This window comes from Lampetra planeri, chromosome 3, assembly GCF_965212315.1.
Source record: "Lampetra planeri chromosome 3, kcLamPlan1.2.h2, whole genome shotgun sequence".
NCBI lineage: Eukaryota > Metazoa > Chordata > Hyperoartia > Petromyzontiformes > Petromyzontidae > Lampetra > Lampetra planeri.
In genome coordinates, this window is record NC_136109.1 from 28,574,731 (window position 1) to 28,600,473 (window position 25,743).

General features: G+C 45.9%; 2 protein-coding genes across 3 annotated transcripts; one reads left to right on the top strand and one right to left on the bottom strand.

Moving 5' to 3' along the window:
* Positions 1-2,454: 2,454 nt before the first annotated feature.
* Positions 2,455-8,492, top strand: TIPIN (TIMELESS interacting protein). The gene is made up of 8 exons (XM_078592574.1): positions 2,455-2,539; positions 4,731-4,860; positions 5,516-5,612; positions 5,718-5,793; positions 5,900-6,022; positions 6,137-6,209; positions 6,654-6,905; positions 7,715-8,492. Exons 2-8 carry the CDS (start codon positions 4,776-4,778, stop codon positions 7,954-7,956), a joined length of 948 nt encoding a protein of 315 aa, XP_078448700.1. The 5' UTR covers positions 2,455-2,539; positions 4,731-4,775; the 3' UTR covers positions 7,957-8,492.
* DIS3L (DIS3 like exosome 3'-5' exoribonuclease) lies at positions 8,492-23,869 on the bottom strand. 2 transcript variants are annotated; one of them, XM_078592572.1, is made up of 18 exons: positions 23,201-23,869; positions 22,216-22,369; positions 20,045-20,173; positions 19,249-19,384; positions 18,664-18,837; positions 17,803-17,881; positions 17,245-17,433; positions 16,532-16,701; positions 15,932-16,093; positions 15,139-15,386; positions 14,656-14,748; positions 13,667-13,859; positions 13,178-13,524; positions 12,356-12,510; positions 11,283-11,452; positions 10,552-10,697; positions 9,618-9,792; positions 8,492-9,048 (listed from the first exon to the last, which is right to left on the bottom strand). In XM_078592572.1, exons 1-18 carry the CDS (start codon positions 23,373-23,375, stop codon positions 8,704-8,706), a joined length of 3,240 nt encoding a protein of 1,079 aa, XP_078448698.1. In that variant the 5' UTR covers positions 23,376-23,869; the 3' UTR covers positions 8,492-8,703. The 2 variants fall into 2 exon arrangements, with proteins under 2 accessions (XP_078448698.1, XP_078448699.1); XM_078592573.1 differs by lacking the exons at positions 19,249-19,384; positions 22,216-22,369; positions 23,201-23,869 and having other exon boundaries at positions 20,045-20,133.
* Between the last annotated feature and the right edge of the window lie 1,874 nt (positions 23,870-25,743).

The following is a 25,743-nucleotide window of genomic DNA, read 5'->3' on the forward strand; positions in this document are numbered from 1 at the left end:
TCAATCAAGCTATTGGAATACAAACGATATGTTTTAATCTCTTGGTTGAGCTAATATTTACATGGGAGTCCACAAAATAAATAAAATATTGATAGCATATAAAACTAAGTGGAGTGGTGGAATAGTGGCTAGTCTGCGTTGTAAACTCATTAACCAGAGTTGAATTCCCGGCTACGGCTAAAATCAAGGGTGAGTGACATTTGAACCGCGGTCCTTGGGTTCCTCTTTCATCAGCCCGCACTGACCAGGGTGGTGAAGTATTTTCAAGCAACTCCCATGGCCAATACCGAGGCCTTAATATCCAGATTGGCAAAGGCCTGTAAATGTGGCCCAGATGTATTGTGACACCTCCCCCCCCCCTCCCATTTAATTCTCTAAAACTTAGCAGTTTAAGAGTAATGTTTATTTGAAACAGAAGTGAATATGCAAAGGAACAAAAATGTTAGGGATCAATTAATTTGGGGGTTACAAGACATCTGAACCACCTTGTATATTATCATATAAAATAATGACATAAGCAGATCAAGGTAAAATACAATATTTTTTTAAACTAAGAATATCACTTCCTTGGGATGCGCCGTTAGTCTTCTTTTACCTATAAAAACGTAAAATTATTGTGTGCAGGATGCAGTATTCCTCCAACTACACGATTAAACTTCGTTTTCATCACCGTTAAATCTCAAGGGTTATTCTTTCAACGTCAGTACACGGCTGTGTTTGTTAATGTGCTTCATTTTGTCAATAAAAGTGACGGTGGCGGCAATGCATTGTGGACTCACAAGAGGGCGATGCCCACCCACCTGTCCTTACTATCTGAGGCAATGTTCAAAGTAAATTTTGATTTAAAGCTTTCGTGACTGCAGCGATTCATATTCTTGGTTCTTTCGGTAAAGTCACGTAAAAGGGAAATAATAAAATAATATAAATATAAAACTATAATAATTCTCACGACGTTTCGACTGCAACACAAGCAATCATCATCAGGTGTGAAATCCACAGCAAGAATTTGTTCTTATTTTCGTGAGAATTTTTATTGTTTTATATTTATATTATTTTATTATTTCCCTTCTACGTGACTTTACCGAAAGAACCAAGAATATAATGTCCAAAGTAATTAAAAGTAAAAATTCTGAATTTATTGAATGCCTAAAATAGGTTGGAAGCATTTTAAAAGCAACTGTTTCTGGAAATATTAACACTGGTATCCGGATTCGTGAAATTATAAAAGAAATGGGAAACGTCTCTAATTTTGGCCTTTATTTTAAGGACTTAAGCGCTGATATTTAACCACCTTTGGAAGCAGTTAAGCTAAGAGATGGCAGCAATACCTCAAGCACCAGTGGGCCAGTTGCATGAAATATTCCCATTAGTCCGTTTGTAAGATATTTGCAAAGTAAATTTTTCATTGAAGGTTTGTACAACCAAGCACAGAACCAGATTTTCCTAAAGTTTGTTGCGATCTAATTCAACAATGCCCTTTATTTAGCCAATAAGGCATCGCTGTGTCTTTAGACACTTTTAGAAAAGGGTCCTGCAGGGAGATTCACGGCTAACTCTACGATAAGCCCATCGGTTGAGTCAATTCGGCCTTGATTTGTTTAATGTGTGCCTCATAGTGCCACTTTCATAGCTGTCCCAGCGATATTTCGCCTGCAGAATGTATACAATTCTACTTTTGGGAGGTAGGTGTTGGTGACAGAGCCATTGTCAGATAGTTGAGTGGTGACAAAAAATACTTTCAATCGCCAGAATCTATCCACTGCTGGATGGTGAAGGCCTCCCGAAGCCATGGGCGTCTCTCGCGGTCCTGCAATGTCACAATCCATGGAATACGAGCTGATTTTTAGCGCACAATCTCCTCGGTGTTGTGTTTTACGAGACGTGTTCACTCGTTTGGTTGGCATTCCATTGTGAGGCTCTACCACTGCCCAGTGAAGATGGTGCCAAGGGTGGCCCAACGTTTGCACGTTTACTGGGTTGGCCATCAACATCCCCTTCTCCTTGGATCACTTTACACTAAAGGACTGAGGAAACTTTATCCGGTTGAATGAATAATGAATGCATTCACACTGTACGGATGTTTATTTGCCTTAATGGTTTTATTTTATGGACAATGACAATTTTGACTCGAGTTGTTTGATGTAACCGAGCTCTTGTTTGTGGATATTTGTGGTTTTATAGCCGTCATTCCCCTCAGACTTTACGTTTAAGAACTCTTATGTAAGTCCGCCCCCTACAGCCCACACGTGGCGATATGGAATCGAATTAGCGATTCCAACATCGATTTAAAAAATCGATTCCCTCAGCTCGACACAATGCAATCTAAATCGACTTTTTGAATCTATGACGACTTCTGGAATCGATTCGCGTCCATGAAATCGGAAAACACTTGCGGGTTCCCGCCAAAACCACCGTCCAATAAGATTGCGCGTTTCCAACTCTCTGATGACGTCACAACCCGCTGATTGGCTAAGGACAATGGTGTCATACTGGAGGTTTTACCTTCTGTGGTGACTTTTACATCCAATGAAGGCGTAAGGTAAGAACACGGTTTCTGTGTTACTTATTCAACAATGTTACGTATTTTATTTAAAATTCATTTCAAAATATCAATGTATTTAACCACCCTAAGTTCTAAGGCGTTGAATCGTTAAAAACAATCAAAGACTGTATTGTGAGGTAAATAGATGCAGCGTGCGTTTGAATAAGATCCATATTTTATTCCCAAGTTGCGTTAATGTTTAATTGCATTCAAGTTAACTGTTGGAAGTAGGTATAATGCCCAAACCAGCGTGGTACAAATGTTGTATTCATATAACAGCCCCGACTCTTTCTATACGGCAACCACTGTTGGTTTCCTACCAACGTAGTACCGTACGCAGGTAACTACTTTATCCACCCCACCGTGATTGTGGGCTCGGTAGATTTTATCCCCTCGCCGAAGTTTGAGCTGGCGCGTTGCTTTCACTCGGGACCCCAACTGCAGTGCAGTTAGTAATAATTATCATAATTTACTGATTTTATAATTCATAAATAATTAGATTTTTAAGTTGTCATTTTGTCTCACATTTTTTTGTTTGCTTGGCCTTCCCCCCCAGTTTTATCCAAATTGTGCTATCAGCGTCGTGTCACAGAACGAACAATCCATTCCGAAATCTCTCGGATCAATGCAACTCCCCCATGTAGCGAACTGGCCCGCGCAAGCGGAGAGCGTAGAACTACTTCTGAGAGCGCTTCAAGTGAACTCTGATGATACACAGTAGGGGTCGGCACTCTCCAACTTGCCCTGCCGTCGAGAGTAATGTGGTTTGCTTGACAATTAGAGCAATGTTTACAAGATTCAAAGCTGGATTTTGGTTAAATGCACAATCTGATTACATTTGTGATGGGCTTTTGTACAGCCATTGGTGAGACGATCAACTCGGTTACTTCTGCACATGTTTATCTTACAATTTTATCAGCATAATCTTGTTTTCATTTGAAAGTAGTCTTGAAAACCTAGATAAAACTAGGTAACCCAAGTTGTCTCAATGCCCATTTAAACAATAAATCAATTGGGACTCCTATCATAGTTCGAATTCTGTACAGTAATTTATTCCTACAAATATCTCCACTATGAACAGAATTCGATCACTTTATTCACTGGTCACAAGCGCTTGTATTGGTTATACAGTATACGTGTGGTATTTGTTTGCTGTTTTGCGCCTTGGGTTACCGTAGCCGATGTGTCTGATTTGAAACTAGAAGTACGTCTTTTTACAGTTACATGTCATCACACGGTGCTTAAAAGTATGCAGCCACGGGTCCGATTAGTCATTATGATAAAATCTAAGAACTGCGTACACAGCACTATGGGGTGGTTCAATAAAATCTTGCTTACTTATGGATAAAACAGCATGCATGGTTCGGTTGATAGACCACTGCACTCCTAATCTCGGGGTCATCCATTCACCTTTGGTCAGGGCCACCTCAGCGCATCATGTCTCTGAAGTCGATACAAATAAGCACTACTTTGTGGGGAGTCATCATAACTTGTTGCGAATAGGCTCTGCCATAAAACTGGAATTTCTACTACTGCCTTAATAGTCATATAAACACTTAAAGTATAAAATGTATGAAATATATTTGGTGCATCAAAATAATGCACAAAACATATCTCGTGTGAAATTAGGTGAATTTTTTTGTACAAATTATTCATTGTGCTCACATTCTAATGTTACTTATACATAACTGGGTGGTGCAAAACTAGTAATTATATGATCTATGTTAGTTTTGATTGGTTGAAAGGTTACAGCTTAAGATAGGTTTTGAAAAGTGACTTGTTTTAAGGAGTATTTTGCCTGTGGGATCAAATCAGAGTACCAGGAGAAAGTCTACCATGCATAGGATGAGGATACAAGTCGCCAGTCCTCGCACATGCGGCCACAAACCCACTTTTTATCATGGCTTCTCTTGGTCACCTCGTGGCCCAGTGGATTTGGGGGTCTCACAAATATATATAATCCTACAACCCATGCCTCCAATGCGCTTGATTTACAGGCATGCGTCACCATGGGTTTAACCCATTTTCATCACTACCGTGACCCTGCCCTGCACATTACCGAGATTACTCTAGAGTTCTCACCTGGTTAAACAAAATAAACTATATTCAGTGCTGCCACGTATAACCAAACCCTTTGCTTGAGCACTGAAATACATGCTATCAGCCCCATGACTGTCTTAATCCACAGAGCTGAGTCTTCAAAGCAGGAACTCCTCACTCACCACGCGTCGTCATGGAACTGTTTGACGATTCGGACGAGGATCGGGTCCGTGCGCCTCCCGACGACGGTGACCCTGATCGGCGGGAAAACTTTGGAGGTCTGAGACTCAGCAGAGGCCAATGAGCACTAGCATTCATTATTCAACTAAGTATTTTGAGTGCAATTTACATATTGGTAAAGGGAAATCTAAACTTGGTTGGGTTGCCCTGTCTTGGTAGGGCCAATGGAAAACAGCAATGACATGGTCATTCCACTCGGTTTAATGTCCCGCCACCAACTTTTGAATTGTACCCTTTATCATGAACTGATGAAGTTCATATACCCTTCATTCACACTCTCATGGTATCTGTTACACATCTCTACTTACGGAGTAATTCATTCGCTTTTATTCACAACTTGTGACTGCTGCTCCTGTAGAGGAAGTATCTTGAGGTTCTAGCATTTGAACACTTGTGAATGTTGATTTGCAAGTAGATGTTTCTGGTTACAAGGTGCAATTATGGGAAATTATTCTAAAATAGGATTTTAGAAACTCAATTAATGAAATTATATGGATTGAACTCAAGTGCACTTTAACTGAAGTAGTCTTGAAAGTGTTCTTGTAAAATGTAGCCTTGGGCTCATTGTTTCCCTCAAGATGCAGTTTTATAATATCTAAAAATAATTATGCGGATTAGACATTTAAAACAATCTATCGCTTGATGGAACTCTTCTGTTAAGTTGCATGTCCTGAAGTTTGTCTTGTCATTCAGATGAGGCGGAGCTTCAGAACCACTCTCAAGCCGAAGGCAAGCCAGTATCTGTTAAGAAAATCGTGAAAAGGCCTCGGCTCAAACTAGATGCCCAGCGGTGAGTACAAGATGCTGCTGTATTTTTTATTTTTCAGTTTTAGGAAAACAATGCTTTAAACGTATGAGATAAAGAAACGTTATTAATATAATACATTTTCCTTAGACTGTCATCAGAGAGGGGTCTCCCTGCTTTAAGAAAAACATTTGAAAATGTAAAGTTTAAAGGTAAAGGGCATGAGGTAAGCTTATTTTATTACTTATGATTTAATATTTATTTTTAATAGTCATTTAAATTAATGAATTGATGCATTGTAACATGCATTCATAATGCTGGGTATGCTGCAGGTGGAAGACCTGAAATTGATCATGAAAAACATGGAGCACTGGGCTCACCGCCTCTTCCCTAAGATGCCGTTTGATGACATCATCGACAAAATGGAGGTCCTGGGGTCGAAACGAGAGGTGCAGGTGCGGAAAAGATGTTTAAAAATTTTTTACAGAAATTTTGCCGTCTTGAAATGTATTTTTATTTCACATCTATTGTACGAAGTTTGGTCTTATTTTGTGGCCTGTCATTTGCAGAACTGCCTCAAGAAGATCCGGTTAGATATTCCAGTGTTTGATGAAGACTACAGGACAATTGACCATGATAATGGTAACCAGCCACTATCTTCTGTTTGGAAATATTTACAGTTATATCTAAAGTTGCAATTTGCTTTGCATTCAGTGAATTACAGTGAAGACAATGATACATTCGGACAGTTATATTGTAATCGTTGCCCGCGATGGTTTCTGCACCATTCTCTATTGTATAAAACGGTTGGTTACCAAAATGTGTACTAATCTTGTTGCTGCATCCGCTAGTGGGCAACTGGGATTGTAGTTGCTAATCCGCTCAGAGTTTATGCGATACCCAAGGTTGGGTACCCCTTAGTATAGACCACTGTCCATGAAACATCCATTTCAACAGTTTTCATTGGTTCGTCAGAACCTCACTATTGCAGGTGACCTTTTTAAAAACCAGAGTGTAACCTAATACAACTAAAGTAACCTGAAGGCGAGACCTGATATAAACAAATCATTTTTTTGTGATCTGCAGACGACGCAGAACGGGAAAGGCTCAACAACAGCTTGGACGGCAGTGGGCAGCCAATTTTCTCGGTTGGCACACCAAGAACTGGACCCATGAGCATCAACACTCCAGCGCCCATGAGCAGCACTCCAGCGCCACAGCTCACCGATGAGCAGCGCGAAAGGATCGAGCGGAACCGTCGCCTCGCCATGGAGCGTCGCATCGCCAAGCTGCAGAGTGAGGATGTGCCGATCACATCCTCACAGTCGCAGGAAAAAGGTAAATCGGTTCTTTGAGTGTCTTGTGGAAGATGAACAAATCCCAATGCTCGGTTCTGCAAACATTTGTTGACTTGTCGTCGTAGTCCATTAACCAGAAAATTTTCCACCAGTTATATAGATTTAAAAAAACGATGCTATTCTCTTAAATAACTCATGCCATTTGGGGGCAAAACTCAAATTCATACACATAGACCAGCTATGTAGTTTCCTGTGCTAGTATATACAAACTACTTCATAGCAAATTTTGTTAGGATCTGCCAGATCTACGCAATCTACAAATCTCTAATTCTGGATTATAGGCACATGCCACTACATCTGGAAAAAAGTGCTCTCCTGTATAATGGGGCTGCAACTCATTTACATACAAGATGTGATTTAAAAAGTACCAGAACCAGACCCAGTTAACCCACAAAATAGATAAGCAGACAATATGCCAAACGTTATAGCCAAGGACCCTCCTAAAGAGAGGGTAATGTCTGGCAATCCACCAGACTTGTAAAAATTGGTCTGGAGTTTGCCTGCAGTGCATCCATGCTGCTGAAATTGTACTCTCAGAAGGCTGTGGGACTGATGAGTTGTGTAAAACATTTTTGTTGGACTGAGATGATGGTGACATTCTCTGCTTGTATTTTGTACTTGTATTTTCTATGATGCTAATTATTATTCTCAGTTAACCCACTGGTTAGCTGGTGGACTTATTTTGGTTTACTTTACAGATATTAGGTTAATAATTCATCAGAGCAGTAAATTTTTAATTTTGCGTGTATTTGTGAAGTTATTCTCCCGCATATTTGTCTTTCTGTTCAGAATCTCCGAGCTTGGAAGATGAAAGGGATCAAAGTGTAACGGATGAAAAAGAATGTGGCGATGACGTCGTTTTAGGAGCCACTCAGGATACGGACATGGACTGGATCGATGCGGATTTTGCTGTTCCACAAACGGCTGAAGCAGCACAAGGCCTCTGCACCGACGAACTTGTGACCCAAAACCTTGTAGCAGAAGGGGCACCTGCTGATGGTAGTGAACCCCAACCAAAGGATCAACCTTAACAGCACCAAAGTTACAGAGAGTAGTCAGGCAGGAGTTAAGTGTAATTTCTATTGGCACAGCGTACTTGTTTTATGTCGTGGCATCATGAACACTTCATCAACTAAATCAGTTGTAATATCAGCCCGTTCCAACTGTAATGGCCACAGCACAAGCTACTCACTCCAAATAAATGAGGCATTTTATGTCCATTCTACGATCTATGTGGTAGGCAACTGATAGGCAGCATTTGGTTGGTGCGCAACAGTACATTTCACATTTGGAGGTTAAACCTGCCAAACACAACTTTCTTCTTGCAGGAGGCACATTCTTGACTTTGTTATTTGTAATGGCATATAGGGCTGATGACCGTAAAACAGGTCTGGCTGTAATATTGTAATTAGGATAACAAGGCTGTGCTGTGTTGATGACCCCCATCACATACAAAACCAGTACATCAATTTGCTTTGATGCTTTTAAGGTTCAGTTTTGTGTAGCAATGTGTTTTGAAACTTACATTTGAAATTTTCCAATAAAAGTCAACATTTTACAAAATGAACCAATGTACATTTTTTAATGAAAATCACACTCCATTACAAAACTTAATTTAATAATAAAATGTGCAAAAAAATCGTTTTAAATTACTGTACACATTTTACTAACAATTTACCCTTTCATGTCAAATTGCCCCCCTTTTATCGGTTTCACTCAACGGAGAGCGAAAGCAATTTCACGTTTCCGAAAAACGTTTTTATCCATGGTGGCGGATGTCAGGCAGTGGTAGCATCCATCAGAGCCAGCTCTCTGATGTCCTCAAGAATATCGTAGAGGCATCCTTTGCTCTGGCTGAACTCGGGCTCCCAGAGAGGTGAACGTCCACTCTTGGGTGTCACAACTTTTGACCCCTCCTCGGCTCTCTGCCTCACCTCCCGCACCATGTCCGCCCGGGCATTCCTGGGCATGCTGCTGTCCTGCTGCCCTTCTGCCACAGCAGCGTTGGTCGATGCGGATGCCGCTTCCGACATTTTATCCCGAGGCCGATGCTGCTCCATTCGTGTCACCTCCAGCCGGATTGTGTCCGCGTGTGCTCGTCGTGGCTGCACGGAAATCCGTACCTGCCCAGGAGGTGCGGACAAAAGGTGATGTGAAGTCGAAGCCATATTTACATCTCGATGAAGGTGATTTTTGCCACTTACAGACATTGGCACTTGTTGCCAAGAATTGGATGACGTGGAATATTGGCTAACACATTTTTATAGAGGGGACCACTCTCTTTGGAGGATAACCATTTGATTTTCTTAATACTAATGATGGACTAAGTGCAGTAATATTCTACCAGGGTTTCAACGCACAGCCTTCAGATTGTAAATGAGCACTCTGTTAATAGGACCACCTGGTGAGGCGTTGTAGTTGACTTTGAAACGTGTCGATGTGCATTTCCACCCAGGTTAAGATGTCAATAGTAACCAATTCAGAAAAACATTCAATTCAGATTACATCATTGTCACAAGACATTTACCATTAACAACAAATTTTTTTCGATCATAAGTTACAGTGTGGCGGTGAGAAATGACTTGCTCAGTTTGTTCAATGCTGTGTTATCCTTTCCTCAATGACTTTTAGATCCTTGTAATTTGTTTGCACTACAAAGTTGGTTATAAAAAAGGGGAGAGGTTTGCTCTACCGTGAGGTGGTCAAACAGGCGGACGGTGAGGCTGCGCCCCACGCTCGGCTGTGTCGTGATGTGATTCTTCCCCCTCGTGATGCAGCCAGGAACAAATTCGCAGACGTCGTCCGTGCCCACGCTGACCACGAGCCCATCTTTGTTCTTGAGATAAGCTGCTCCTTTTAAACCGTATCTGTCGAGGGGGAGAGGGTGAGGGGAGAAGCAAATTAAGAATACAGTCAATCATTGCCCATCGCTACATTGATGACAAGTACTAGGCTAGTGGTTCCATGCAACTCACAATCAGAAAGTCATCAAGCTCAAATATCAGCTGGGAAGCGAGAGCCAATCATTCATCCGAGGTCAATGAAATGAGCATCAATTTGTGGGATGTTAACAGCAAGGATGTAAAGATTTGGGCCCCTGTTAGCTTCATATAATTTTTATGAGTGTAAGAATCTTTTGGTTGATGTATTACTTGTAATTATTGGGCATTCCATAGAGAATTATCCTCAATTAAATTTAGCAATCTACCATTGGCTCAGAGGTACCATAAGAGGATGATGACCACCCCATGCTCAATCAAACATGGAGACACTTTCAAATTGACTTGTTGAAACGTCATTTGCGAGGTCATCATCTGTGACCTCTGGCAATGGGAAGAGAATAAAAGTTATTTTGGGTTAATCACGTAAATATAAATGTGTCGTTAACCCACCACCACCCAACACAGCCAATCAGTAAGGTTTGTCATGTAAACAAAACATGCCAATTAGTTACTACAACATTTACAATTTTGAGTACTGTGACGTTTCGCTGGTAATTACAACCAGCTTCATCGGGCGAATTGTGCCGGAATATTTACGCGATTAACCCAAAATAACTTTTGTTATTAATAATATTGGTCGCGAAAGCCTACTACATGTTAAATGTGAAGAGAAGTTCCGGTTACCGCGGCACATGGATGAGAACGCCGTCGGCACGAAGCGAGTAAACGATGCCGTCCTCGACGCAGCGATCGTCTTGCTCGGGGTCCTTGTCGCGGAAAAACAGGCACTGGAAGAGCTCAATGGACTCCTTCTGAGCCTGCTGGGCAGCCTGTGAAAACCAGAGACCACACGACCAGCTGTCTAGCGCCTCATGGCCAGTCCACCTACGCAAGCTACAAAGGCGAACCATTTAGGCCACTTAACATCAATAAGTAATGAGTCTTAGCATATCCCGAGGGTGGCCGCGTTATTAACGTATAGCTAATGAGTGGAGAGTCAATAAAAAAAATGGAGCTGTTGTCATAAGGAGATAAGAGAGGTGATGTGCCTTTGTCCTGTAAGTGGAGCTCTGCTGCTCGATGCAAACTGAACCAGTTGAAACCCTTTCGTCCATTCATCTTTCTGAAATAGATGACGGTTTAAACAAAGTATATTTTCACTACAAATACCTGCCACTACAATCCTGCCACAAGATTTACTCCCACTACATATGATTTACTGAAGCAGCAATTTGCATTCTAGGTTATCCCTAAAACATGAATTACCCACTTAAAAACAAGACAAGTGTGGCCAGCTGCCAAGCTACTTTCAAACCCAAATGCACACGCCCAAGATTTAGTTGGGTGTCGGCAGGAATCCGCTCTACTCGGGCCCTTCCGTGCCACGCAATGCTGCGGCTTAAGTTTTCGCTCACCCTGTTCCTCTCGTTGATGTGCTCGCACAGCTCCTGCAGCTCGGTGTTGAGCAGTGTGGTTTCCGGCGCCCCCTTGGCCTCCAGCACGGCCAGCAGCTGCCGGTGAACCATCACGTCGGCGTAGCGCCGGATCGGCGACGTGAAATGCGTGTAGTGGTCTAGCGCGAGGCCTGCACAGCGCCACGGTGAGCACAGGACGACGAGATAAGAAGCCGAGAAGGATCGAGCTCGATTTGGTTTACATAATCATTATCCAGTGCTGGTTAAAGACCCCCCCCCCCGCCCCAAGTCGTCACCATCGTGATCTCGCGATATCACAGTCCATCTTGCTTCTGCACTGCACTCGATCTAATCTCATTGTGTCTTCTCCATGGGTGACATCCTATCGGGCGTTCCCTCCTTTGGCATCTAAATACAGTTGTGTCTGAAGAATTTGGTGTCTGCTTGAGTGACTGGTGGCTGAAGAACTTACCAGTCACAGTACATACCCCACAACTAATTTGTTTTCTGGCAACCATTCAATTAAGAGATTAGGTGTACCATTTTCCCTGTAAAGTGTCTGCTAAAGCTGCTGTGACATAATTTTATCGAGATGAAAATTGCTTCTCAAATTGGGTCGTGACCTCGATGGGGGGATTGCAGAGGCATCAAGATTCAACAAAATGACCATTTAATTAAATTGCCCGCAGCAGAGTGGTTTCGCAAAAAGTTTAAGTATTAGTGAAAGGTGTTACAGTTCAGTTGAGAGATCCTGGAGCAGATGAAAGTTACGGCGTATTTCGCAATTGTTAAAATTACATGAAAGGAAACTGTAAAGCAAAATAACTGGTTTCCCAGGCCTTGCTGACTGAACTTATTTTATTAGGGGGTAATGAAAATTAAGTGGGCTTGTGCAGGACACGTCATGTAGTTTGCTAGACGGATTACAACATCGCAAGGCTGTGAGACATAGTGAATGCTTGGGGAGGCCTTCATCCAGCAGTGGATTGATCATGGCTGAGATTTTGTTCACGATGATGATGATGATGATATTGTTCACGATGATGAAAGAGGGTTTTAGCTTGTGACCATACCGTAGTGGTAGTGCTGGTCGACGGGCAGGGAGCCAGTGGAGAAGTAGAGTGCGTTGGACATGGCGTGGACCGCCATTGTGCGAAGCATCTTGTTAATGAGCGGGTCGTTGGGATCCACGGCGTTGTCGAGAGACCCTGCCAGCGCCTTGTTGGAGCTGAAGCCAAAATAAAACATTTTAAATCATGTAATACTTGCAAGAGTGATGAAGCTTAAATTCAGTCCTTTACATGTTAAATGTCCTTACCATGATTCTTGCTGCAGCCGTGTAACAGTACAACTACATTTTATATTTATATAGCATCCAATTACACATCACATCTCAAGATCCTGTAGATAAACTGTGGGCATATTTACCACAAAGAGGTGGTTATAGGCAGAGAAAAGTAGAACGTTTTAAGCCTGGACTTGAAGAGAGTGAGGAATTTGGCAGCACTGATGTCTGGGGGATGGAATCTCCAGACACCCTGGGAGAATAAGCAACCTCCCACTTGGCAAAGGTCGACTGGGGTTTTAATATTTGGATAGACAATACTGAAGTCAGAAACGTAACTGACATGTCCATCTCACAGAAACAATGAGTTATTGGTGCAAGAATGTTGTACTTATAGTCATTTCAAGGGGCCATTGTCTTAAGTCTGTATCGATTGATACACACCATCATATGAGTACTTAGCGAAACGAATCATGCTCTTGAATCCTGACAATTCATCCGATGGCAAGGGGCCTGAATTGTCACCCACGTTTAGCAGCAGCAGCAGTAGCAGCAGCAGTAGCAGCAGCAGCAGTAGCAGCAGCAGTAGCAGCGGCGTGCAACGACTCGCCTCGTGTCGATGTGGAAGCCCAGCGCGGCAGCACACGCCTTCAGCTCCTCGAAGAACTCATGTCGCGGAGGCGGGTGATGACGCAGCAGAGCGCGGCCGGGCAGCGCTTGCGCCACGCGGCGAGCCACCCAGTGGTTGGCGGCGATCATGCACTCGGCCACGGTCTCGTGCACCTCGAGCGGCTGCTGCGGTACGAGGTCGGCGATGGAGTCGCGCGACTCGCTCATCTGCACGCGCACCTCCACACTCTCCAGCTCCAGGCCTCCCTCCTCTGTGCGGCGGGCGCGCATGGCCCGTGCCACGTCCGTCAGACGGCCCAGGGCCCACACCAGCTCACGCAGCCGCTCCTGGAGGTGGTGGGGGGGAGGGTAACCGCAGGGTGTTTACTTAGAAACCCGCGGCAGTGGTTAAGACGTATTTAATCACGGGGTCTGAGCGGACCGCTACATCGGACCTGGAGCATGGGGAATGAGGGGGCGCGGCGGGCACCTGTCGCGTTCCGTCGTCGAAAGCGGCGAGCTCGGGGATGGTGACCCCCTGGGCGGCCGCACCCCCGTCGAGCAGGGCTTGAGCCGTCTCGTAGCTCAGCTTGTAGGCCGAGCGGATGACGGTGCGGCCGTACCACACGCGCTTCACCTCGTACGTGTCTCCGTCAAGCTCCCACCGCACGCTCACCGCATACCTGCAAAAGAACGTCGCCGTGTGACGCCTCGGTGGATTGTGTTGAGGCTAAAGACTTTCCGACTTTTCTATTTTTCTCTGTCTCTACGAAGTGTTTCCATTTGTACCTTTTCTCTGCTCTATATCAGTCTAACCCTGACTTGAACTCTTTCGAAGACAGAAAAAAAACTCCTTAATATTATCGTGATGTGCTTGTCTCCTTATTTAACTGGGTTACATTTAGATACTTTAAATGTTTAAATTGTACATACACAGGGAAGTATCTGTTCATCATCATTAATCCAGGTAACCCTTGCAAAAGAGGCAATATTTTTTGACATCTCAAATGGTCTATATTTCATCTCCTGGTTAATTAAAAGATACTAGTCATCAGCCATGATCAATCCACTTCTGGATGAAATAGATTTGTTATCTTGCCAAAGTAAAGAAACAATTTGGTCAATGATCCAATGGGCCTTTGGGATCAATGTTAGGGCATGCAATGAGTTAATGGTGCACATCACCCACAAATATTCAGTGAATCGCCACGACTTGGGAGCTGCAATTAGACTCAAGAATCGATTTTTTTTAATGCAATGTTCACCGGCTAATCTGCACCGATTCTAGTTTGATGCTATCTCACTCGTACCACCAGCCTAAAAGTAATGGCAGGTGTTAATTTTGGCTATGAAAACGATTCTTTTTTATTTATGATACAGCCTCCCAGGTCTGTCATGCAAACAAGACAATTCACTTAACTGGGCTCGCACAACGGTTGAACGAGATACCACCATCTGTTACCATTTGGCGGCTCTTACCTGTCGACACCACCCAGCAGCGAGCACAGGTTGCCACTGAGGACCGAGGGCAGCATGTCGAAGCGGCGGTCAGCCAAGTAGTACGTGGTGGCCCTGCAAGCAGCAAGACAACGCCGTCATTGCCTTTTACACCGTCAACTTCTAAAGCCCCTTAAAGAAAGACGCAGATACACACCCCTGCTGGGTGTCCTGGGCTCATAGTGCCCCTGTGTAATGAAGGACCCCAAAATTGATCTCTTTATGAAAGCTCCATTGCTGCTGCGTGAAGCAGGCCGCAGCAGAAACAACTAAAAGTTTAGGTGGCTGGCGATAACTGCATCTGTTGTCCCCAGAAGCTCGTTAGATGAGATGTTTGTTTGGCTTGGATCTTCCTTTAAAAGCCTTCTCTAGTGTGATCTCTGCTTTGGTGAAATGGACGTGTTGGTGCGTACGCGCTCACGGGGGTAACGGGGGTGGGGTGGGTGTGCGAGGGGCGCATGTTACCGCGCGCGGGCCTCGAGGTCCGTGTGCGAGTGGGGCCGCAGAAAGTGCGTGACGTCTGCGATGTGCACACCAAGCTCCAGGTTCCCCCCAGCGATTGTTTTCACGGAGAGTGCGTCGTCCACATCCTCACAGCCCGGCGGGTCCACGCTGAAAATTAGGTGCGAGGAGCGCAGGTCGCGACGACGCGCCACCTCCTCGCTGTCCATCTGCCACGGCGTCTCTGGCGAGTCCACTGGCATCTCTCGCAGCTGCAGAGGAAGAATGGGACCACGGCAGAACAGGGTGAAAAAGTCCCTGGGCAGTATCGCTTGTTCGTCTTGCCATATCATCAGCCACTGCTTGACGGTGGTATTTCTGCCGTATTCACCAGCATCAGCTGATGACACAGCAACTCCTGTGTCCAAATGGGGCGGTGGCAGAACCAGGTGAATGAGGTGTGGAGCTGTATCACTTGTTCCTCTTTCCATGTGACCATCATCATTCGTGATCTATTCAGAGCTGGATAAAGGCTTCATTTCATTACTCCATCTCCGTGGGAGACATTCTCAGAACATGCCAAATAAATAACAGTCATGCTTTTAATTGAATTAGAATATGACATAATTCAGTGTTCTTTATTGCAAGGCCTGCAGGCCACTGGCGGCCCCTAGTGGCCTTTAGTGCGGCCCCCCCACGATACACAGATGTGGTAACACCCCTTGCAGGCTGTGTGGCAGCCCTCATACTGATGTGTTATGGGCGAAAGTGCCCCAATCTCTTAGCCCCCAGCTCTTTGATGGCTGAGCAGCCTCACCTGGGCTTCGGAGAAGGGCAACACGGAGATGGCGTTCTCCACCAGGAGGGCGGCCACCTCCGTCTCGAGCTCTCCGGCGCGGCCCAGCACGCGCACAAAGTGCCCATTCGGGTACTGGGACGTTGCCTCCCACGAATCTATGCGCACTACCACGCGGTAGTCCTGCGTGAAAAATGGCAGAGGCGGCGAGCCAGCACCGGCACGCAGGTGTCACTTAAACAGGCGAAAGGAGAGGCGCAAACGAGCGTTGAGCCAGTCTGCTCAACATATCGATGCAGAACATTTGTCATTTGTACAAGAGAGCGGTCAAAATGTTATAAACATAGGCAACACACTACCGTGTTTCAATTTGTACAGATGGAAAGTCATCGGTCATTGGCAGAGAAGAGCAAGGTCTTCATTATAACATTTTTTTTCCAGGAAAGCCTCACTAAGTCTCAAAATGTTTTCAGAATTATTCTGCATTAAAAGTTGGGCCAATATTATTCACGAGTCTTAATTCTGGACTTTTTACACCAAGTATACATTCGTAATGGCACCAAATTCAGGCCTCCAGCCGATCGATGAACAGCCAAACGCTTGCACCACAAGGCAACTCACCTGTAGCGCCTGTGACTGGTTGGTGCTGATGCGGATCTTGGGCACACGGAAATCCCAGGGCACGACGAGGACTTTCTGGGACTTGGCGCTCTGCCCCACCAGGTCGTCCACAGAGGGAAAGGTAGCCACGTAGTCCCTCCAGTTCCTCTGCAGAATGCCCACCACCCGCCCTGCGATCAGCAGCGTCAGATCAGAATCAGAATATTACATTTATACTGGAGGAATCCAATGAGCTATAAAGGTCTTTTTCACAGATGTCCAGAAGATACCAAGGAGGGTGACAGTTTCCTGGGCTTTTAGGCCTCAAAACAATAGGATGCACGAAGTCTTTATTTCTGGTGGAAAGCGTATTTCCCCGCTTAAATGTCAATGGAAGTAACTGCAGCATGGTGATGAGAACATAACAGCAAGCCAGAAAACAGGCCGCAAATGCAACTGGCAGCAGCCTATTTTGAAAGTTGTGCTTATCATTAAATTGCAGTAAAGAAAGCTGAATTGATCTGCTCAGGAATGTGTATGCATGAGAATAATTAAAGCTTGAAACCCAAGAAGCCAATGTAAAATGGGTAGGGATATGCATTTTTAGTTAAATGCTAACTGGGTACATCATCGTATTCAAGGTTTACTGTTTTCTGCAAACGGCGATTAAATCAGGTAGTGGTGAATGACTGACATTGCTGTGGCAGCGGTGATGATGATGTTAATGCACCGACCGGTGGGCATGGGCTCAGTTTTCGGCGCCGCCTCCTCCTCGGCACGCTCGTCCGTGCCGTCGCCCCCACTCAGCCCTGTGGCGCGGCCGTGCCACTCGGCACGCGGCAGAAGCTCCACAACCACCGTGTCCCCGTGCACCGCGCGGTTACGCGCCTTCACGCCCGGCACCAGCACGTCACTTTGCAACTCTGCCGAGAGAGCGCCGATTTTAAAGACGAGTTCTTAACACGAAGCACAATATGAATATAAAGTGGGGGCAAAAGTTAAGCGGTTACCGCACTGCCCTATGAACCTGGTGACCTTAAGTTTGATCGATGGCAACAGTGAACATCATTAGCGAGTAACCCTCTGATGAGTCTTCGGGTTGTACCGTGTGTTGTTCTGAATGAAACATCGGACACCATTCCAAACAGCATGATGCAACCCAAAACACAGCAGAGGCCTATATAATACAAGCTCCAAAACCAACCAGTCATTGCTGGACACCCTGATTCATCAACCTGAACTGACTTGCATAGCGTGGTTAACTGTGGTCAAACAACCCTCCTGCATCTCACCTGCCTGTTTGGAGTCGCTGACCTGGCACCGTACAAACGCCTCCAGCTGAGCCCGGTGTTTGTTCACGCTGAGGATTCCCTGCACGCATGGATGCACCAGATTCAATACATTTTCACTTAGAATCATCATGGCACATGCTTCTATCAGATCACATCAGAGCACGACTTCCCATCACCACCTAACAAACTCCGTTTTGAAAATACATTCAAACTCAAGCCATGAAAAAGTTTCCATCATATTGCTCAAGGTATGGATCGACAAAGCCTCAAATATGTACCTGGTGCCATATGTCAACATCAGCATTGGGGAAACAATGGTGGCTGGGCGTGGTGCTGGCAAACCATCCCCTCTTGCACTGTGCTGGCCTTAATAGGCGCTCGCTAACAGCGCTTGCCCCAACAACCTGTATAGGCTACATGGGGGATCTTTGCTTGATGGCATAGTCACTTTCTTAACTGATCAAGTAAAGCTTTTTAGATCTGATTACTAATTAGATGTCATATTTGCTTTTGCCATCTGATCACTAATAATCAATTTTATTTTTGCATAGTGGTTGTTGATTACACTTTCTTTATACATTTGCAACCAATTCCTGTTACAAACATTTTAAATTAAAGTTTATACCTAACTGCGTTTGTCCACCAGTGGCATAGCTACGAAGTGTTCACGTAGTGCAACTGAACTGAGGCCCATGGGCCGGAGTGGCTTTATGTTCCGGGCTACGACGAGGGTGGGAATTTGGACAGGGGGGCCCCAATTCATTCCTTGCACCGGGGTCCATGCGAACCATGCTACGCCACCACTAAATAACTGGCTCTTAGAAGGGGACACGAGAGGATGGTGCCTTTTGTTCGTCTTGCCTTAATGTAGCGGCTGGACTTGATGCCAGCCTCCAGCACTTCCTGGGACAAATGTTCGGGAAATTCTCGCTTGCTGGACAAGCCCTGACTCTTGCTTTCCTGCAGCATTTGGTGTATGGATGCATACAGCTCGTGTGCCATCTGGACGTCTGGCCAAAAGTTCTGCAGGTAATCCTGGAAGCACAAGCATGCATTCGGGGCTCCGTCAGTGACAAGCGCTAGTCTCTAACAACCTGGGTGTGCTCACTTGTAAGCTGAAGCCAAGATTATGCATTTGTACATCATCTTATGTTGAGGTCGCATTTAAAGATGTTATAAATCCACACTGTAAATTATCATATTGTTTGTTCTCATCACAAATTCAGCAAGCCAGGGCTTAGACACTCATCGAAATGGTAAAACGAACTCAACATATCTTCAAAGAAGTACATTTGTAATTTAAACTCAACCCACTGCCATGTGAGCTTGTGCACCACTGCCAATGCAATATCACCAAATAATTTAACCAAATGGTAGTGTATTAAAACATACACACACACAGATAAAAAAACAATGACACTGTCAAGAGCAAGAACAACGATTTACCAGGAAAAGCATCACAAAAACGCCAGGCGTGGCGGCTCCGTATCTGCGCACATCTTCGGGGTCTTCTGTTAACATGACAATGGGGATCTGTCCCACGAGGTGATCGTAGTACCAAACAGCTGCCTGGTAGACGGATCTGAATAACGACGCACACGGCAGATTTAAATGTGAGGGCATTGAACGTGTTCTGCTGTCAAATAAATAAGTATTATTCCATAAACTCTTGACTTGAGTAACACTGTGACTCTGGGAATCATCATCCTTCAGTGGCCAATAAAGTGAGAACCACTTTGTGGGAAACCAATCGTGGTTATCCTATGGATAGATTGTTCCCTACCATATGAATTTGGACTCTCCACCAGTGGATTAGGGCCACCCAGGGAGCGCGTTGATTATGGTAATACCTTGGCTATTTACCCTATTGTTGATGTGACATCCACACGAACTTTCCAAAATTCAGATGAAAGGGAACGTGTACCTACACTGGGCATCCGACTTTTCATTCCATCATTGATGTTTTATTATCCCACTGTACTGTGTGTTGGTGGACAATGCAAGCCTTGCTTGAATTGAATTGCCATTTCAGCTCACCTCATGACAAAAACTTGTTTCAGCACCATCAGCCTGTGCCTACAAAACTTAACCCTTGTCATGTTACTCCCAAACACAACTTTGCAAGCTTCAAATAAAATACCAATGAATACCCCTTTAACCCAAGCAATTGGACCAAAGTTGATCCAGGGATGAATGATTTGTTTGGGGGTAAATAAAGTGCGTGTTTGACTGTGTGAGTCACCTTGTTTTCCAGGCTTCAGGAGTCTCTCCGGGCTCCCGGGCACAGTAGGCAAACCTCTGGAACTCGTTGGCAAACATCACGCACTCCCTTCGCATGTCCTTCAGCAAGCTCCTCAGTCTGTTGTAGTGCCTAAAAACAAACGAAAACACACGCATTTCTACACACTCTTGAAACGGATGCAACAGGGCACGTAACAATTTGTTGTACTGTGCTATGCTTCAACGTCTATGCCGCCTGCCTTCATCAACCTACATTGGCCAATGTGGTCAAGTATGGTACAGTAACTCACACGGTGTGGGGAGGCCCTCATCCAGCAGCGGACGAACATAAGGACTGTACGTGTACATGTAACTTCATACAGTAGATTAACATTGATTCTTGAGCTCACAAGATCAATATTGTTTTATGCTTCACCACAATGTAAATAAAATAATCGATAATTTAATTGCAACACGTCATCGAATTGTTGAGGGTGAATTGTTACACCCCCACAGTTGACAAGATTAAGAATTTGTTGAATTTAACTCTGCTTTCCTTCCTGTAGCCCCAAATCTTTCCCTCCCTTTTAAAAGTAACTTCAACTAATATTGCTTCCATCGACGATCTGGTTAAGTCGCCGAGTGATATTTTTGTAATTTTACTGGCTTTGTCCCTTGGCAGTGTTTAAAAAAAAGTAACTGCTCTTTAAACTCCTTGTGTAGACAACTGGCAGACAGGAACATCACGGGGAATAATTGCACGATGGTTGAATGTTGCAATGCACACATGAGAACATCTAATTAATTTGCCCCACTTTCACGCAACAGGTGGCTAAAGAGCTGTGCATCACACTCACAAAAAGCATGCCGAACTGTACGAACTATCTCCACACCGATTCCTGATTGTCTTAATTGACATGTGATTTAACCAAGCCCCCTCTATAAACAAGCTACAGCCCCACCTCCGCCCACAACAGAGCAGAACCAAGCTCAAGAGATCATCACAACCAATGAATGCACTTAATACCACACAACACTCTGGCCAACACTTACTTCCCTCTGCCAGATCCTACCACTCTTAGTTGAAAACAGACACCCGTAATCATTTTCCCTAAGGGTTCTCACCAATGCAGAGCACCGAATCACACCCATGTTGCTCTCTTTGAACCACCTCGGTGAGCATTTTCCAAACTCAATGCCTTGAAATTAACCGAGGAACGTCTGTTCGCATTGACCATTTTATCTTCGTTAATATTTTAATTGAAGGCGTTTTTAAAAAAGCGTTCCATGTGACGTATAGAGCACTGCTTTTAAGTCAAGGAGACATTGCGTATTTACGTGTGGCCCCATGTGACAAGGTACCAATACAATATAATTAAATGCTAGCTATACTTAACGAGGAACATGCAAGTGCGGCTTGTAACAATTTAATTTGTATTTGAACCGAGGTAAAAAAAACCCTACTGCGGTGCGAAAATTTTGTTTCGAAAACCCCGTCCTTGATTTGTCTGCGCGTGGCGATCCAAAAGGTACCGGAGAGCCCCTCAAACATAGACATGCCTTTTGGCAATGTCTAGACGTTATCAGATTTTTTTTTTAAATTATCAATTTGCTACTTGAACCACATTCACAAAAAGAGCATCCCACCCTCATCAGAAACGTCCCTGTTGGGGTTGAAACCTCAAGGCCTTTCCAGGGAAACAAATATATTATCCCAAATGTTCAATGTCATGGAAAAATGCACTAATATAGCCAATTGGAAAGAGCACGACTCCCTCCAACACTGCAGGAATGGGCCAATAATTTGTAAAAAAATTGCCGCTCTAGAGCATCTAAGTGCCACACTAAGGCGCAGGGAGGAAGCTTACCACCAAACATAGAACCCCTTAACTCCCTCTCCTCCAGTGGGCATTGACTCTTAAAGAGCAATCATTAGGGCATTTAGGCCCCCCCCCCCCCACCCTTTTTTTCTTATCCTCCGAGAGTATCAGAGCTTAGGAAGACACAATGCGGTTTAGACAGGTTTCCATTGCACTGTAATCAGTCATGTGTTTGTGCTGGTGTCAACCCCCTTTCATATCCTCTGTGGTGTGTACCTGAATTGTTTGTATCAAGAAAGTACTTTTGGGGGGGGAAAAAAACCCATAACGGAGAGCGCAAGAGAGTTGGTGCGCGTGGTTCCACCCCCATTACCTGCGGCCCTTAGCGTGCTGCAGGGCATTGCAGGAGGTCTGCGTGAACACGACGCCCTGCAGCTCGGGCAGCTCCAGGATCTCCAGGAATTCCTGCACCACGGTGCAGCCTGGTACCAGGTAATGGGTGAGGTTGGCACCCAGCAGCTTGGACCCTGCAAACCCAGGGTGGGGGTCAAGGGTGTCGGGTAGGGACAGTTTTGGGGAGTGAAGCGGAGTCCCAAGGGAAAGGGGTAGCAGGCGTAGAATTGTGAAATAATTGTTAACGAAGCGCTGTCGAATGTGAAGACCTCGAAGTTGCTTTCGGTGGAAAATAAATTAGTTATATTAAAGGTGTGAGCTTGGTGTAATATTTGGTTTTGTGATCATAACCTGCCAACTTCATTATCCTGAAAGTGTCCTTGTACTGCGCTGCGCACATGATCACCCTGTTACGACTAAGGGGACCCCATCACTAGGCCCCACTTGGAACCTTGACTCTGCTCTGGGACGTGGGAGGACTCCAGTGTGATACAGATCAAAACCCCAAAGGGACCCTGATCAGTCCTCGGAGCTTGCGTGTGATCTTTCACACTTGTAGTCCAAGTGGCCCCAGTGTGCCCAGGTGCAGGGGCTCAAGGGGGACACTGCAAAGTGCTTGTGTGCAACATCAGCCAGGGGTTCTGTCACTCCCGTTTGGCCTGCGAAGGCAATCGGTGCCACAATCGTTGAGCGCCCCGGATCCCTGAAGCAACCCAGTTCAGACGCCCCGGGAGTTCAGTTGTGCGGCACGGGGCCTCGATGTGACCCAAGGTGGACCTCAGTATATGCCCCTGCATGGGAGCCCAGCACCTTACTTTGTTGTTCATCCCCCGCACCTCTGATTAACACGGTTGGCTACGTACGGTGCGAAAGAAGTTAAACATACACACTTTGGCCTTTGAGACCATATCCATGTATATCGGGGGGCGTTGTAAGGATATCAGGGGAGCACTTAGGGCACGCACCGCGGTCACATTGGGCCACGCAGAGGGCGCTTGAGCAGGCCACGTCCTGGCGCAGATAGAGCTCTCTGCGGACTCTCACTCCGTGTCCACGCTGAGAGCGGAGGTGCAGAATCTTCTCCGTTCTCGTGGTGGCCTCCTGGGGGTCACGATACTGAGGGGGGGCCGGCTCCAGCATGACCACCACCAGCCCGGGCCAACAACGAGGGACAATAATAACAAAGCCGCAGAGACGACGACTACAAAGGCGGACGGGGAAAGCTCGAAAGATATTACGGGTGGCTGTCAAGAGACAAACACAACCAGAGTCACACACACTCACTCACAAGCGCACCATCAGACACAACCACGACTGCACAGACTACGAAACGAGCAGAAACAAACACCAACACAACCACTCACAACCAGCGCCACCAACACAACCACTGTCACAAACACAACCACTCACAACCACTCAGGCGCAGTCAACGCACAAAAACACAACTACAACACCAACAACAACCACGGATACAGGCACCAACAAACGGACACAACCACCGACACCACCACGGGGCTACCAACACCACCACCAACACAACCACAACCACAACACAACCACCAACACAACTACAACAACCACCACGGGGCTACCGACACCACCACCACAGCGCGCCGCGTCCTGGCAGCCGCGCGGCTCGGTCGCAAGTAAGTGACGTCACAGCCGTCACGGAGAGGGGGGGCGGGGGATGGACGCGGGGGGGGGGGCTCGGGGTGTGGGGGCGGGGGGCTCGGGGTGTGGGGGCGGGGGACGCGGGGGTAGGTGGGGGACGCGGGGTGGGGGCGTGGGGCTCGGGGTGTGGGGGCGGGGACGCGGGGTGGGGGCGGGGGTCTCGGGGTGTGGGGGCTCGGGGTGGTGGGGGCTCGGGGGACGCGGGGTGGGGGCTCGGGGGGTGGCGACCCGTGGCCCAAGCGCCTCCTCTTCATGGCGAGCAGGCTGCGGCCTTGCGGTGCGAATCGTCTGAGAGCAGCAGCAGCAGCGCGTGAGGACGTTGCTCGCGAAAACCACGGGACGACAACAACGACAACTCGACACGCTCCTCGTCAATGAACACCGCTCTGGATGGAGACCAATGTGCCCCCCGTGGCGCTGACGCCCGTGGGTTCTCTCACAATGCCACGGAGCCATTCCTGGGCCGAGGTGGCGTCATTTGGCGCGGGCCCGTGACCCGCGTCTGGTCGAATAACTCTTCAGCAAATTCACAAAGAAAAAGTCAACACGGATAGCGTCATTGTTTTTTTTACCCTTTTATCTGGCAACAAAACTGACACCTTTTTTTTACAAGGAGTCATGTTTGCATTGGCCACAATACCTGCAGTCGGAATGCAAACAAAAAAAACTCCTTGTAAAAAAGGTGTCAGTTTTGTTGCCAGATAAAAGGGTAAAAAAAACAATGATCATATTTTGCTACTGGCAAAGGAGGTTCCAATGACGGGTAGCGTCGTTAAACACACAGCAGCAGCAGCTCCCCTGCTTACGAAACAATTATCAGCAGAATTGGAGGTTTCATCAGTTTCGCTTTTTTAAAATTATTATTTAAGGGGCCATCCATAAATGACGTCACGCGATTTTGGACGATTTTTGAACCCCCCCCCCCTCGTCACACGGCGTCACAAAAAGTCAGACCCCCCCCTCAAATATGACGTCACAAAGCTCTGCCCCCCCCAAAACCATATTTCCATTTTGAAAATAAAACATGCTTCAAATCGCTTTAAACTATTGTCATTGTAGTGCGTATTTAATGTGGTGCTGCATTCTGATGTTGTAGGAGTGTTATAACAATTAGTGTTATAACAATTCTATATTTATTTAAAGTTGCGCATTTTGATGTGACGTCACATTTCTCACCCCCCTCCCCCCTCGTTACACATCGTCACAAATGTCTGACCCCCCCCCCCCCCCAGGTGCGTGACGTCATTTATGGACGGCCATTAATTTCTACCCATAATGCGACACGAACATTGACACGGTACCTGATGTCATGGGCTTACAACCTGTGCCCCCCACCTCCCCTGCCCCCCACGTGTGCTCGCTGCGGGGATCGAGGAGCCGCGGTGTCGCGAGTGGTGAGCGCAGCGGAGTTTTCGATCTCCAGGCGCGACAGCTGAAACAATGGAGCGAGCTTCTAAAGAGGAATTCCTCCGCCTCGAACGAGATTGGACGCCGTTTGCAGACGACGACGATGATGATGATGCTGATGATCAACCAACGTTCGTGATGGTTAAAATAACCTCAAGTTGTAACAAAACTCGGGTTGGACAAATATCTTAAAACAAAAACCGTGGTAAAATAAAGTTACAGATACGTCAAAATATAGATTTAGGTGATGACTGCACTGACACGTAAATCAGACGAGGCTGTGTGTCGATTGCAGTTGCAAGTGAAGTCGTCACACGGTTGACTGACTGATTAAGAGACACTGCCGCAGAATCTCCAGGGCGGCTGACGCGACGGGTCGAGAGGGCACCCTGGAGCCCGCGGTGCTCTGAGTCGACCCTTGGGGGGACAC

Coding starts and splice junctions, on each gene's coding strand:
- TIPIN (XM_078592574.1), top strand. CDS start 4,776: ATGGAACTGTTTGACGATTCGGACGAGGATCGGGTCCGTGCGCCTCCC. Junction 5,794..5,899: donor TTAAAGGTAAAGGGCATGAG/GTAAGCTTATTT, acceptor GGTATGCTGCAG/GTGGAAGACCTGAAATTGAT. Junction 6,210..6,653: donor GACAATTGACCATGATAATG/GTAACCAGCCAC, acceptor TGTGATCTGCAG/ACGACGCAGAACGGGAAAGG.
- DIS3L (XM_078592572.1), bottom strand. CDS start 23,375: ATGCTGGAGCCGGCCCCCCCTCAGTATCGTGACCCCCAGGAGGCCACC. Junction 19,385..20,044: donor CCTGAAGCCTGGAAAACAAG/GTGACTCACACA, acceptor GTCGTTATTCAG/ATCCGTCTACCAGGCAGCTG. Junction 9,049..9,617: donor GCCTGTTTGACCACCTCACG/GTAGAGCAAACC, acceptor CCTCCTGGGCAG/GTACGGATTTCCGTGCAGCC.